General features: G+C 55.5%; 1 protein-coding gene across 2 annotated transcripts in view; it reads right to left on the bottom strand.

The window, feature by feature from the left end:
• Positions 1 to 12,735, bottom strand: part of ATP6V0D2 (ATPase H+ transporting V0 subunit d2) — a 28,897-nt gene that overhangs the window by 892 nt on the left and 15,270 nt on the right. The window contains exons 3-7 of one of the 2 annotated variants that reach the window (XM_080646671.1): positions 8,308 to 8,486; positions 7,234 to 7,313; positions 5,977 to 6,054; positions 2,376 to 2,552; positions 1,166 to 1,243 (exon numbers count right to left, since the gene is read on the bottom strand). In XM_080646671.1, coding sequence (XP_080502797.1) covers positions 1,166 to 1,243; positions 2,376 to 2,552; positions 5,977 to 6,054; positions 7,234 to 7,313; positions 8,308 to 8,486 — 592 coding nt within the window. The remainder of the gene's footprint in view (positions 1 to 1,165; positions 1,244 to 2,375; positions 2,553 to 5,976; positions 6,055 to 7,233; positions 7,314 to 8,307; positions 8,487 to 12,735) is intronic. The other variant, XM_080646672.1, reaches the window with a different exon arrangement.

Here is a 12,735-nt window from a genome sequence, read left to right as displayed (position 1 = left end):
TGTGTGTGTCTCTGTGTATATCTTTGTGTGTGTCTATGTGTATGTCCGTGTGTGCCAGTGTGTGTCTGTGTGTGTCTGTGTGTGTGCACGTGTGTGTGTGTGTGTGTGTGTATCTGTGTGTCTGTGTGTGATGTTGGAGCCATATTTACTTGGCGTCTAGCTTGTGGGTTTGTCTCATTCAGGGAAAGCATTTCCCTTGGCCACAGCCTCTGAAGGCTTGGGAAGGTTTTAGCTGCCTAACCCCCTCCAGGGCAGCGTCCCAGCCCCTGGTGTCCTGACTCAGCTCTGATGAGCTTTTCTAGAACGCTCTGCAGCAACCTGACTTACAGGGCAATTGTCTATGTTTTTCTCTGTAGAAGGGAGATAAAAGACATTTTTCAAGAAAATACTTTGAACTGGGGCAGTTGGAAATGGGACAGTTCCGTATTCTGTCCCTGTGGAGGGAGGGAGAAAGGGCCGAGGGCCCCCCACAGCTCTGGACACTGCCTTCCCTGTCCACCGGTGGCCGCAGGCTCCTCGCCAGCTGGAGGCGCCGGAGCTGCTGCCACTGCGGTTATGACGCCCCTCGGGCCCCGAGAACGCGCAGAGCAGGATGGACAGGAACCCGTTCCGTTCCGCCTGCTGCGGCCTGTGCAGCCCACAGGCTCTCAGGTCCATCCCAGGGTCCCCTGTGGCTTCCCATCAATGGCAGTGGAAGGGCCAGTGGCTGGGAGAAGTGGCTGGGCCACACTAGAAAGATGTCTTAGATTAGGGAATGTTGCTGGTTTAGAAAATCTAACACAAAACGAAACAAGTCCTCTGTTGGGCAGCTCAGTACCCAGACATGGACTCGGATGAAGTAGGACCTTTCTGCCTTTTTAGGGAACCATGAGGCGGACCCTCCGTGCAATTCCGCAGGAACAATTCCCAAGTGTTACAGCTGTGCCCGAGCTGCGTCCTCACCCTGGACAAACCGGGGGAGGCACGGGAGGGTGGCGTGCACTGGGCTGCCCGCGGACAGGCAAGCTGTGATGGCAAGAACGCTGGGTCGTTCCCCTCACCCGGGCTGCCTGCCTCCCAGCCCGCTCTGTCTCCGTCCCACAGGGCACCTGCCCCCGGGGCTGCCCGCTGAGAACCACGTGAGAAGATGCTTAAAACCCAGAGCGGGAGAAGGAGCGGGTCCTACCTCGTGCTCGTAAAACACGTCCTCCAGCGACTTCCCCCCACTGCCGTCACCCACAGCCTCGAACAGAGGCTTGTAAACCTTAGGAACAGAGAAGAGACTATTTGGTAACAAACCCTCATTTCTTATGAATGTGTGTGTTTCCCAGCGATACAGAAACTGCATCTATTTAAAAAGCCTACCCCCAGAGGACATGTTCTTGTAACTCTCGGGCCCCCCCCGAGGAAATGTCAGATTTCCCACGATGACCGGGGGTGGGAGGGTAGCACAGCTGAGCCCGCGGCGAGCGCAGACCCACCCGGCCAGGGGGCATAGGAGCTCGTTTCCACGCTCAGCTCTCACTCTAGGGGTGCAGTGCATGCGCCACCTTAGAGACGACAGCTGATCAAATCCCCATGGGACTGCAAGTGCGGGCGTGGGAGCACAGAGCCCCTGGGGGACAGGAGGTGTAGCAGAGGTCTGGGCACAGCCTCTCCTTCTGTGGTCCCCAGAGGCCTCCAGGGAGCCCCAGGGAAAGGTGGGCAGGTCTCTCAGCTCCAGAAAGCCCCTTCAGGGCTGAGTTAGAGGAGCGAGGAGCGGCTGGGAGGAGGACCTGAGCCGCAGAGCGGTGGGGGGGCCTCTCCATCCTGCCCCCCGGAGCCGGGCGCACAGTCGGGGGCACCTGCCCTTCCTGCGGGTGATCATTGGCCCCTCACCTGCCCTTCCTGCGGGTGATCATTGGGCCCTCACCTGCCCTTCCTGCGGGTGATCATTGGGCCCCTCACCTGCCCTTCCTGCGGGTGATCCTTGGGCCCTCACCTGCCCTTCCTGCGGGTGATCATTGGGCCCTCACCTGCCCTTCCTGCGGGTGATCATTGGGCCCTCACCTGCCCTTCCTGCGGGTGATCATTGGGCCCTCACCTGCCCTTCCTGCGGGTGATCATTGGGCCCTCACCTGCCCTTCCTGCAGGTGGCCATTGGGCCCCTCACCTGCTTACCCCCGGCCGCGTCGAAGGGCCTCTGGGTCGGCTCTTCCACCTGCTCTGACGGGAGCTCAGGTTCCCAGGACGCCCGCCCCCGGGGAAACGCCGCCTCAGCCCCTGAGGACCGTGCTTCCCGAGGCCACAGAGACATCCCTGTTCACCTCACAGCCCCCCGGGAGGGAGCACCGGCAGGGAGGGTGCAACGTCCAGGGCCCAAGTGACAGTGCGGGGAACCGGGGCCATGTACGTACCCCGTAGTGGTCCGCGACCCTCTTCATCTGCTCGAAGTCCTCGGCTTGGGCCAGCAGGCGCAGGCCCTCGGGGCAGAGCCGGCCGCAGGTCGGGTAGAGGGCCTCCCGGGCGTCTTTGCTCAGTTCGGTGCCGAAGGAGTTGAGGGTGATGATGAACGCTCGCCGGTCGGCCTCAAACTGCATTTGCAGGAGAGAAAGCGGTGAGAGCGCCCTGCTCAGGCTGCAGACAGAGCCCCAGGGCGGCCGCCGTTTCCCAGCGACTTGTTTCCCTGTGGGCTCTGCATCTGACTGCCGCACAGGCGAGGCTGATGAACCTGCTCCCCACCGAGCAGCTGCCCTGGGCGGCCACCCCCAGGGCCATGGCCCTGCTGCAAACCCCTCGCGGCTCCCAGGCGCTGGGTGCGTGACACAGGCCAGCAGCCCGCAGCGCAGCACCTCCTCCTGGAAGCGACAGTGAGGCCTGCGCGGCGGTGGGTGCCCCAGGACAGAGCAGAAGTGTGGGTGCCCCGGGACAGAGCAGAAGTGCCCAGCGAAGGCCTTGCGGGCGCTGGGAAGAGAAAGTGCACGCCGCACCCGCCAAGCCCCCTGATGTGGGTCAGGCTTCTTCACATGAGGAAAATCCGTGCTACCCGTGGTTTGGGTGGGGTTGTTATTTTGTTTTGCTTGTTTTTTTGTTAATCCTCTCCTGAGGATATTTTTCCATTGATTTTTAGGAAGAAGGGGGGAAAGACAGAGAGAAACTTCGATGTGAGAGAAACACATCTATGGGTTGCCTCCTGCACAAGCCCTGACCAGGACCCAGGCCGGGGAGAAGCCTGCAACTGAGGTACGTGCCCTTGACTGGAATCGAACCGGGGACCCTTCGGTCCGCAGGCCAACACTCTATCCACTGAGCCAAACCGGCTGGGTCGGTGTTGTTGTTTTTAAGTTAAATAGCAACGAATCTCACTCTGTAGCTAAGAATTACACGATTCGAGCAAGTGCTCTCGCTCTCTGGCCTCAGTTTCCTCATTTGTGGGTGGTGGGTGTGGCCACGTGAGGGTCGCTGGTCGAGTGTGCTCGCCTGTCTTCTCCGCTGAGCGAAGCACCGGGCAGACGGCCCCGCAGGGCCTCCAGGTCCCCCGCACCCTGTCCTTCTCTCCCCGTGGCCTCCGTGTCCTCCTTCTCCCGGTCCTCCTCCTCCGACCCCACCCCAGCCCACACCGGCTGCTCCCCGGTGCCCGGTGCTGGGAACCCTTCTCGGTACCCGAGCGCCCGCCCGGCATGTGACCCGTCATTTAAAAATCTGCCTGGGTTTCTCTCCCCTCGAGACCAGACGCTCTGGGGGCCATGCCTTTCCCGTTCACCTTTCATTCGGAACACCCAGCGCCAGACCCGTGGCCGGTGGCCGGTGTCGGGGTCCTGCCAGAAGGGCCTGCGATTCTGCCTCGTCGGAGATCCTGGGGCAGCTTCCGCTCACGGCCCCTCCCAAACCCAGAGCCGCAGGTTTGCCGGAGCCTTCCATGAGCACAGTACTCCGGGGAGCCAGGCCAGGAGCCAGGCGGCCAGCCCTCCCATCCTCCAGCCAGAGGCCGGGCCGCCTCATCTGGAGCCAAAGGCAGCTGCCTCGGGCCCTGGACAGCCCCGGCCCGTCGCACTCTCAGACCTCGCAGGGGTGAGACAGGATGGGCCACAGGGTGGTCCACGGCAAAGGGACCTCGACATGGAGCCTGGGCGGGAGTGGGCTGACGGGCAGGTCCTCAGTGCGCCTCCTCAGGGTCGGGGGGATTTCAGGAACCGGGCAGGCTACAGGCTGGGGGGTGCAGAGCGCAGAGGGACGGAGGCGGCACGGGCCGGGCGGCTCTGGCTGTCAGGAGGGGCCACCGGAGGCAGCCTGCTGAGCCGCCGCTGCGTTCTCCCTTGGGAACACGTCTCCGTGGCCTGCACCACACGGATCCACTCAGAACTCAGCTTGTTGAAATCCTCCCTGCTTCCGAGGGTCCCACAAGACCCGCCTTTTCATGGAAAGCCCTTCTGTTTCCTCCCCCAACTCCGTGATGATTTCCTCGGACCCCAGTAGCTGGTAACGCCCTTTGTTCTGCCTGGTTCCCTCCCACCTGGGCTCCGTGAGAAGATGTAATGGGAACGCTAAGAGGCTGACCGTCCGCGCCCCTCCCCAGGCCACATCCGACACCCTGGGGCACGGGCAGCGCCTGAGGGTGCAGGTATGTCAGAACCCTGCCTTTCCCTCACGCTCCTACCAACTCTCATGATGTGCACTGACCACCAGGGGGTTAAGCCATGAGCCCTGCATCTGGTGCCCTCCCAAGGGGAGTGGCCTGTGGGATCGGGCTGAAACCGACATCCCCTGAGGGGTCCTGATTGCGAGAGGGCCTAGGCCAGGTTGAGGGACCCCACCGGTGCATGACTGGGCCAGGGAGGGACTGCGGGAAGGCTCCAGGTCATGTCTGGCCCATCTCGCTCAGTCCAGATCGGCCAGACCCCAGCAGCGAGCTAAGGTACTGGTCGGAGCATCTGCCCCCTGGTGGTCAGTGCACATCATAGTGACTGGTCAACCAGTTGACTGTCTGCCCCCCTGGTGGTCAGTGCACGTCATAGTGAGCGGTTGAGCAGCCTTAGCATATCATTAGCATATTATGCTTTGGTTGGTTGTTCAATTGTTCTGCCGTTTGGTCTATTTGCATATTACCCTTTTATTATATAGGATTTTTAAGTCCAAGAGTCTGAGGAAGCCAGCAAGAGAGCTCCACTGACACAGGCCACATTGAATGCCAACTGTGCCCAGATGCCCGAGCCCTCGGATGCCTGGATTTCAGAGCATTTGCGGGTGACATTTGAAACAAGAGGCCTCTGGCACAGATGAAATTCCTCTTTGAAGACAAAGGGAATTAAGAAGTATAATAACTCCAGTCAGAGAGGTAGAAGCTAGCGCTGAGTCTTCACCAGAGTCTCTCCACCCAGTGCTGGGTGCACGAGCGGCTTTTAGGTGCAGGTTTCTACAGGGACAATGCCCCTGTGGGTCCCAGTGGCCCAGTGGCCCCTCACTAGAGGGAATCTGGGGGTTCTTCTGATTCCTATAGCGTGTAATTGCCATAGATTACTAAATTTTTCACTAATTATGATCTTCATATTATACAGCAAGCATGATCACATTTTTATAAGTGTTATTCTTTCCTAAGTCTAAAACAACTCTTCAATGTAGGAAACTTGGAAAATCACTCTTATTTTTTGAATGCTCACCCAAGGATATGTTTTCACTGATTTTAGAGAGGGGAGTCGGCGGGGAGAGAAAGAGAGATAGAGGGAGGGAGAGAAACATCAATCGGTTCCCTTCCTTATATGCCCTGAGCAGGGATAGAACCCTCGATTTAGGTATGTGCCCTGACCTGGAACTGAACCCACAACCTATGTAGCCACCCAGCCAGGGCCAGAAAATACCACTGTTAATGGGAGACATCAATGGCATACAGAGAGTAGACCGCATTGCTCGATTCACTTTAGATAAAGGAGCTTCTGCAATGAAGTAGCATCAGTCCGATGACAGAAATGAAACACATGGAAACACACATTTGGCATGAACGCTTCAAGCACGCTTTCTCACCTCGAGAATGGGGCACATGATTTCTGCTGTGACGTCACCATGATTCTTACAGAAGTTATAGAATGCCTCCAGGTACGACTGGAAAAGAAGAGAGACCATCAAACAACAGGTGACGATACGCTCCTTGTGGAAATGTCTAGATCAGCCTTTCATGGCTTATTCAGTGTTTCCGGGAGGTTGAGTCACTTCTCGCCGGGGAGGGAGAATGAATACCTGGGGACGAAGAGTTCACACTAACGCCCGTGGCACAGTCTGAAGAAAGAACTGCAGGAGAACACAGCTGCACTCATCTCGCCTCGAAACCACGTACCTCCGCTTCTCTGCGTGCTCCTCCCGTGGCCTCACTTGGCTGTTCTGGGTCCTCCACCAGGCGTGCCAAGCCCTTTCACAAGCTCCACAAAGACCCCGCTTTGGTGCTGTGCTGACATCTCCTCTCTCCGGAGGCGCACGGGTGGCTCTGAGCACGGGGGCAGGTGGGAAGGCAGGCCTGGCTGCAGCCAGCCGCCTGGGCCGAGTCCACACTGCACTCACTAGGGAACTGCTTCGCCCCGCCACCTCACCCCCACACCTCCTGGCCTCGTCTGAGGAGAGGAGCCAGCCCCGTTTAGCTGGGTAGAGTGGGTTAGCGCCTCTGCATTGCTTGGACAGTGCCTTCCGCTGGCTGCATCAGGGTGCCCCCGTAGCCCATATTCATAACCAGGACGGTGCCTGTATTGCAATGCTTTGGGGAGGACCCTGCGCTGCAGCAGGGCAAGCTGCACAGAGGGTGGCGCCTACGTTCATTCAGCTGTTCTGGGAGAATGTCTGCAGGCACCTTGGTCGTCCAAGTGCAAGGACAGAGTTTACTCAGCGCCTGTTACACAGAGAGACCTGGAGGGGGCGGCACCGTCTAGTCAGTGGCCAGATTATGCGAGCGGCACCTAGGCCATCCCGCGCCAGCCGGTCATCTCGGTACGCTGCCCACGGCCAGGAGATTACAATCATGTGGACAGGTAGCGGGCATCAGGACTCGCACAGAACGGAGGACAGAGTGAGCTCTGCCTGACAGAGGCACCTGTAAATGCTGGTTGTCTCCTGGCCCCCCTGCTCATCGCCACTTTACGCTCCAGGCCAGGCCTGGGGACACAGACCATGGGCTGCGACCTCCCCTCAGCCACCTCCTGCCCGGGAAGCTGACACGCATGCATGGGGGCGGAGGCATCGCGTCTAACAAAGAGCCCTGGTTAGGATGGATTGTGCAATAGAGACAGCAGTTACCTTGTACAGCTTATTGCGCAGAACTTCGATGTTCAGCTCATCGAGTGTGTTTTCAGACATGCAGTCCTGGAAGAACGGTGCTGGGAACAGAAGTCATCACAGGATGAGTTAATGACAAGCAGGACTGCACGCGGGGAGAGTGTCTCCTGCACGCACCACCTGTGCTCACGAGGAGGACACGGGTTTCAATCTGCGGGCGCGTCATGCCGACCGCCATGGGGCACCAACCGAGACCACTCCTTAAGCATTTACGGCGGCTCCTGCGAGGCATGCACTCACTGACTTAGCCAGTGCCCGGCGTGGGCAGTGCCAACATCCAGGCTCACGTCCGCAGTCTCCTGCCAGCCAATGGCAATACTTACCTTTCATGCCCTTACTTTGTGCCGAGCACGGAGTTGTACTTATTTATGTCTTATTTCATTTTCAAAACTTTACAGTGGGGGGCGGAGGGGAACCGAACCGCCCACGTGCCTGGTGGACAGGCTCAGCCGGCGTCACGCTCACGGCGTCGGTGCCACGCCCTGCCCTCCTGGGACCTGCACCATAGCACTGGGCACTTGATGACACATTTATTTTTCTCTAAAACTTTTGTCCAAAATGGAGAGTATTTTGACAAATGATCAAAGGGCATTGCTACTGTGCAGACTTCCTCACGACCACGCATGCGCAGTGGCCCGGTAGCATCTCCGTGCTGTCAGGGCCGACAGACACCCCTGGGCGCCCGACACCCGCTCCCTCAGGAGCCTGTGCGGACTGACCATGAAAGGGAAGGAAAGGCACTGATTCTAAACAACACCCTGGAAGGGGTGGCTCGACAAGGGACGAGGTGGTCATGCATTTGCTGGGCCCGGGCACAGTGTGGGGGGCGTTGGAGATGAGCGCTCCCTCCCAGCGCTGCGGGCCGAGGTGACCGCAGGTGCTCCCTGTCTGAGCTGAGGCAGGGGGGCTGGGCTGGACCCCCCACTCCTAGCAACCTCTCCACTGCGCTGTGCTCACGGGAGCACGGTGACGTGGGGCACACTTCCCAATGGCAGTGACCGCACAGGGCAGCGAGTGCCACACCCACGTTCGTACCTAAGGGCGTCTCCACCAGGACCGCGTGAAAGAGGTCGGAGGGCGTCTCCGCGATGTTGACCGCCTCCATCTCCGAGAAGCGGCCCAGCGGGTGGCACCGCCCCAGCAGGTCCCTCACGGACTTCTTCTGCAGCGCGCCGCTCACCAGCAGAATCACGTTGTCGATCATGTAGCCGCACCTGGAGGAAGGCACGGCCGTTGGGAAACACGCACCCAGCCAGATGCACCCACGGTGGAGACACCGGGCGGTGCTTCCTAGAGAAGGTGCGTGGCCCCGAGCTGTCCCGTGGTGGAGCTGGGCCCTGAGATAGGACAGGCTCCCGGGCTCCGAGCCAGCGGCCTCTCATCTGGAGGGGCGTCTCCGCACCTGGGAGGGCACGGGACACACACACACACACACACACACACACACACACACACACACACACACGGAAAAGCCCTGGGGAGTGGCTTTGGCTAAGGAGGTCCCACAGTCCCACAGCAAGATGTTTCCTGTAAATGGGACTGCGGGGGAAAGGAGCAGAAAGCGACCAGCCACGCCATCGCTCCGGTAAAACGTCTGCCCTGTGTACGCTCTCCTACGCCTGCAATCTCTGCGTCTCTGTGGTTGTGCACTGAGTCCTAGTCAATGGGACCCTCTCTAAGTTCACCTGTTGCTCTTAGAAGGTGAGAGTTATCCATCCGGGAGTGGCATGGAGACTGGAACGCCCACAGACCATAAACCATGTTACCTGTTGCAACATTCGCTCCAAGTCTGACGCCCATTTTACAAATTTGTTGCCATCCTGTTTTGCATCTTGTAGCCCTAGAGTTACCTTGTGTGGTCATTAGTTTATAGGACGTTCCCTTTAAGATTTGTGAACTCTAGGAGGCTTCCTGTTATCTTTTGGGGAATGTATTCATTAAACTTGAAACACTGCTGGTTAGCTAGTCGTCATCCATGACACTTGTTTTTACATCTGAAAGGCCTGCCCCTGTGTCACATGGAGGCCTCAGGACGGGCTGGGTGTCCCTTTGGGTGGGACTGGACAGCAAGCAGCTGGCAAACTCCGTGGCCACAGCCGACCATCCCGTAAGGCACTGTGACTCCCCCCTGCGCCACGCCCCACTCAGGACTGAGCTACAGGGTTCCTGCCACCTGAGAGGTCTGCAACATGCAACCGTGTTCTCGGCGAAAATTCGGTGCCAGGTGACCAGGACAATGTGCCGTCTGCCAGGTCACACTTGTCCATTTGGGAAGTACATACAGGGACAGGGACATACATGCAGAATCAGGAGCCATCTTTCATGGGAAGGACTGGGTGTGTGTGAAGTACATTTGGTCCACATTAAGTTATTCATTACCAGTGAACTTCTCCTATAAAACATGCCAATCTACCTGCAACAGGCCCCGCAGGTCCTCTTCGGGACCCGGACAGGAGGGCCCAGCTTGCCTCGATGACATTGCAAACGTGTCTTTTTGCTTCAGTTCATTCAATCCAACCTCAACTCCACAGCTTGCCTGGGACAGACTGCCTTTGGGACAGGTGTGCTAAATAGCCTGTTGAGAGCTGGATCCCCCCCACAGCCCTGGCTGGCATGGCTCAGTTGGTTGGGTGTTGACTGTGCACTGCAAGGTTGCAGGTTTGATTCCCAGTCAGGGCATGTGGCCAGGTTGTGGGTGCCATACCTGGAAGGGAACGTGCAGGAGGCAGCAGATCAATGATTCTCACTCACATTGATGTTTGTCCCTCTCACTTCCTATCTTTAAAAATCAATTTTAAAAAATCTTATAAAAAAAAAAATCTCCTTAGAAATATTCTGCTCCCTCCCGAAATTTGACATTTTGGGCAACATTTCTTACTTCCCTGAACTTTCCCTTTTTAAATAGAGAAAAGTGAAAATTAAAACAATAGTAGAAAGCCATTCATTTTGTTCTCACACACATTTTTTTGTCTTCTAGCAAAAGAAAACATTGAAAAATTCCTCAGAAGTAACAGCATATTTAGAACAAGAGTGCGAGAGAAACCAAGATGGCGGCATAGGTAAACACCCAAACTGTTGCCTCACACAAGAATTTCAAAACTACAACTAAAAGACAAAACGGACATCATCCAGAACCACAGGAAGGCTGGCTGAGTGGAATTTCTACAACTAGAAGGGAAGAGAAAAGCACACTGAGACTCAGAGGAGCTGCAGGAGGCAGAGGTACTGAGACGCGCACGCGGAGAGGACTGGCAATTGAGTGCGTGGCTGGCTTTCTCAAGCGGGAGGGAGACAAAAGCTCCCGACTGCACTGAACTCCAGTTCGGAGCGAGACTCTGAGGACTCGGATTCATTCAGGGAGAAACTGGACTGTCTGGCAGCGGGCGGAACTTGAGGGCAGCTTTCTCTCAGAGGTGCTTGCAGCAATTAGCACGGGACACTGAGACACAGAGGCCTATTAGGGCAGGGCTGACGGGAAACCAATGCTGTCTGCTCCGCCCTGAGACTCTGCCCCATCCAAGCTGAGCACAGAGGCTTTTGCAAGTCTTGTCTCATAAGGGTGTCTCCAGCACAGAAGTTCTCCCAGCATAGACACAGCTGATCCTCACAGCCAATTGGCCTGGAGGCCAATTCCTCCCAGTGATACCAACAACAATCAAGGCTTAACTACAACAAGACTGTGCACACAGCCCACAAAGGGGTCCACCAAGAGTGTCCACATCAGGGGAGGCTGAGCCACTGGGCCCTATAGGACACCTAGCACACAAAGCCACTCTATCAACTCAGGGAAGCAGCCAAAATGTGGAGACAAAGAAACAGATCACAAATGAAAGAAATGGAGGAAAGCAAATGACTGGATATAGAGTTCAAAACCATGGTTATAAGGTTTTTCAATAATTTTCTAGAAAAGGCCGATAAATTTAGTGAGACCCTCGAGGATATGAAAAAGGACCAACTATAAATTAAGCATACACTGACTGAAATAAAAAATATTATACAGAGATCCAACAGCAGACTAGAGGATCGCAAGAATCAAGTCAAAGATTTGAAATACAAAGAAGCAAAAAACACTCAACCAGAAAAGCAAAAAGAAAAAAGAATCCAAAAATATGAAGATAGTGTAAGGAGCCTCTGGGACAACTTCAAGCGTACCAACATCAGAATTATGGGGGTGCCATAAGAAGAGAGAGAGCAAGATACTGAAACCTATTGGAAGAAATAATGACAGAAAACTTCCCCCACCTGGTGAAAGAAATAGACTTACAAGTCCAGGAAGCGCAGAGAACCCCAAACAAAAGGAATCCAAAGAGGACCACACCAAGACACATCATAATTAAAATGCCAAGAGCAAAAGACAAAGAGAGAATATTAAAAGCAACAAGAGAAAAACAGTTAGTTACCTACAAGGGAGCACCCATATGATTGTCAGCTGATTTCTCAACAGAAACTATGCAGGCCAGACGGGAGTGGCAAGAAATATTCAAAGTGATGAATAGCAAGGACCTACAACCAAGATTACTCTACCCAGCAAAGCTATCATTCAGAATTGAAGGGCAGATAAAGAGCTTCACAGATAAGAAAAAGATAAAGGAGTTTATCACCACCAAACCAGTATTATATGAAGTGCTGAAAGGTATTCTTTAAGAAGAGGAAGAAGAAGAAAAAGGTAAAGATAAAAATTATGAACAACAAATACATATCTATCAACAAGTGAATCTAAAAATCAAGTGAATAAAAAATTCTGATGAACAGAATAAACTGGTGAATATAATAGAATCAGGGGCATAGCAAGGGAGTGGACTGACAATTCTCGGGGGGAAAGGGATGTGGTGGATGTGGGAAGAGACTGGACAAAAATCGTACACCTATGGATGAAGACAGTGCGGTGGGGGTAAGGGCAGAGGGTAGGGTGGGAACCGGGTGGAGGGGATCTATGGGGGGAAAAAAGGAACAATTGTAATAATCTGAACAATAAAGATTTATTAAATTAAAAAAAAAGAGTGCTGAGCATCATTCACCACAAACTCCTGGGAGCACCCCCCAAACTCCTGGGAGCACCCCCCAAACTCCTGGGAGCACCCCCAAATTCCTGGGAGCACCCCCCCAATTCTGGGAGCACCCTCCCCCCCAATCCTGGTGGCTCTGAAACGGCTAGGGAACCTTCCCCTTGCACCTCAGACTCCCTGGAGTCCTGCTCTCAGGGCATTCAGGTGAAACCTGCCTCCAAGCCCGCCCTTTTCTGCACCAGCCTGTGCCCTGCTTTCTCAGGAGACGCTCGCTCCCTTCCCCCACTGCTAGAGGCGGAGACCCTCCCTGCCTCCCAGACCACACTCAAGGGCCAGATTTCTCATTAAGCTTTCAAAGTGTCTCCAGCTAGAAGTGACTTTTCTCTGCACTTTTCATTTCTATTTATCCCGGGGTGAAATTAATCTTTGATATATATTGGTATTGAGAATGGTGAAT

Source organism: Plecotus auritus (assembly GCF_963455305.1).
Source record: "Plecotus auritus genome assembly, chromosome: 11".
In the NCBI taxonomy this organism is placed as follows: domain Eukaryota; kingdom Metazoa; phylum Chordata; class Mammalia; order Chiroptera; family Vespertilionidae; genus Plecotus; species Plecotus auritus.
The sequence above is the reverse complement of the archived record's forward strand: the minus strand, read 5'-3'. Positions and strand labels throughout refer to the sequence as shown.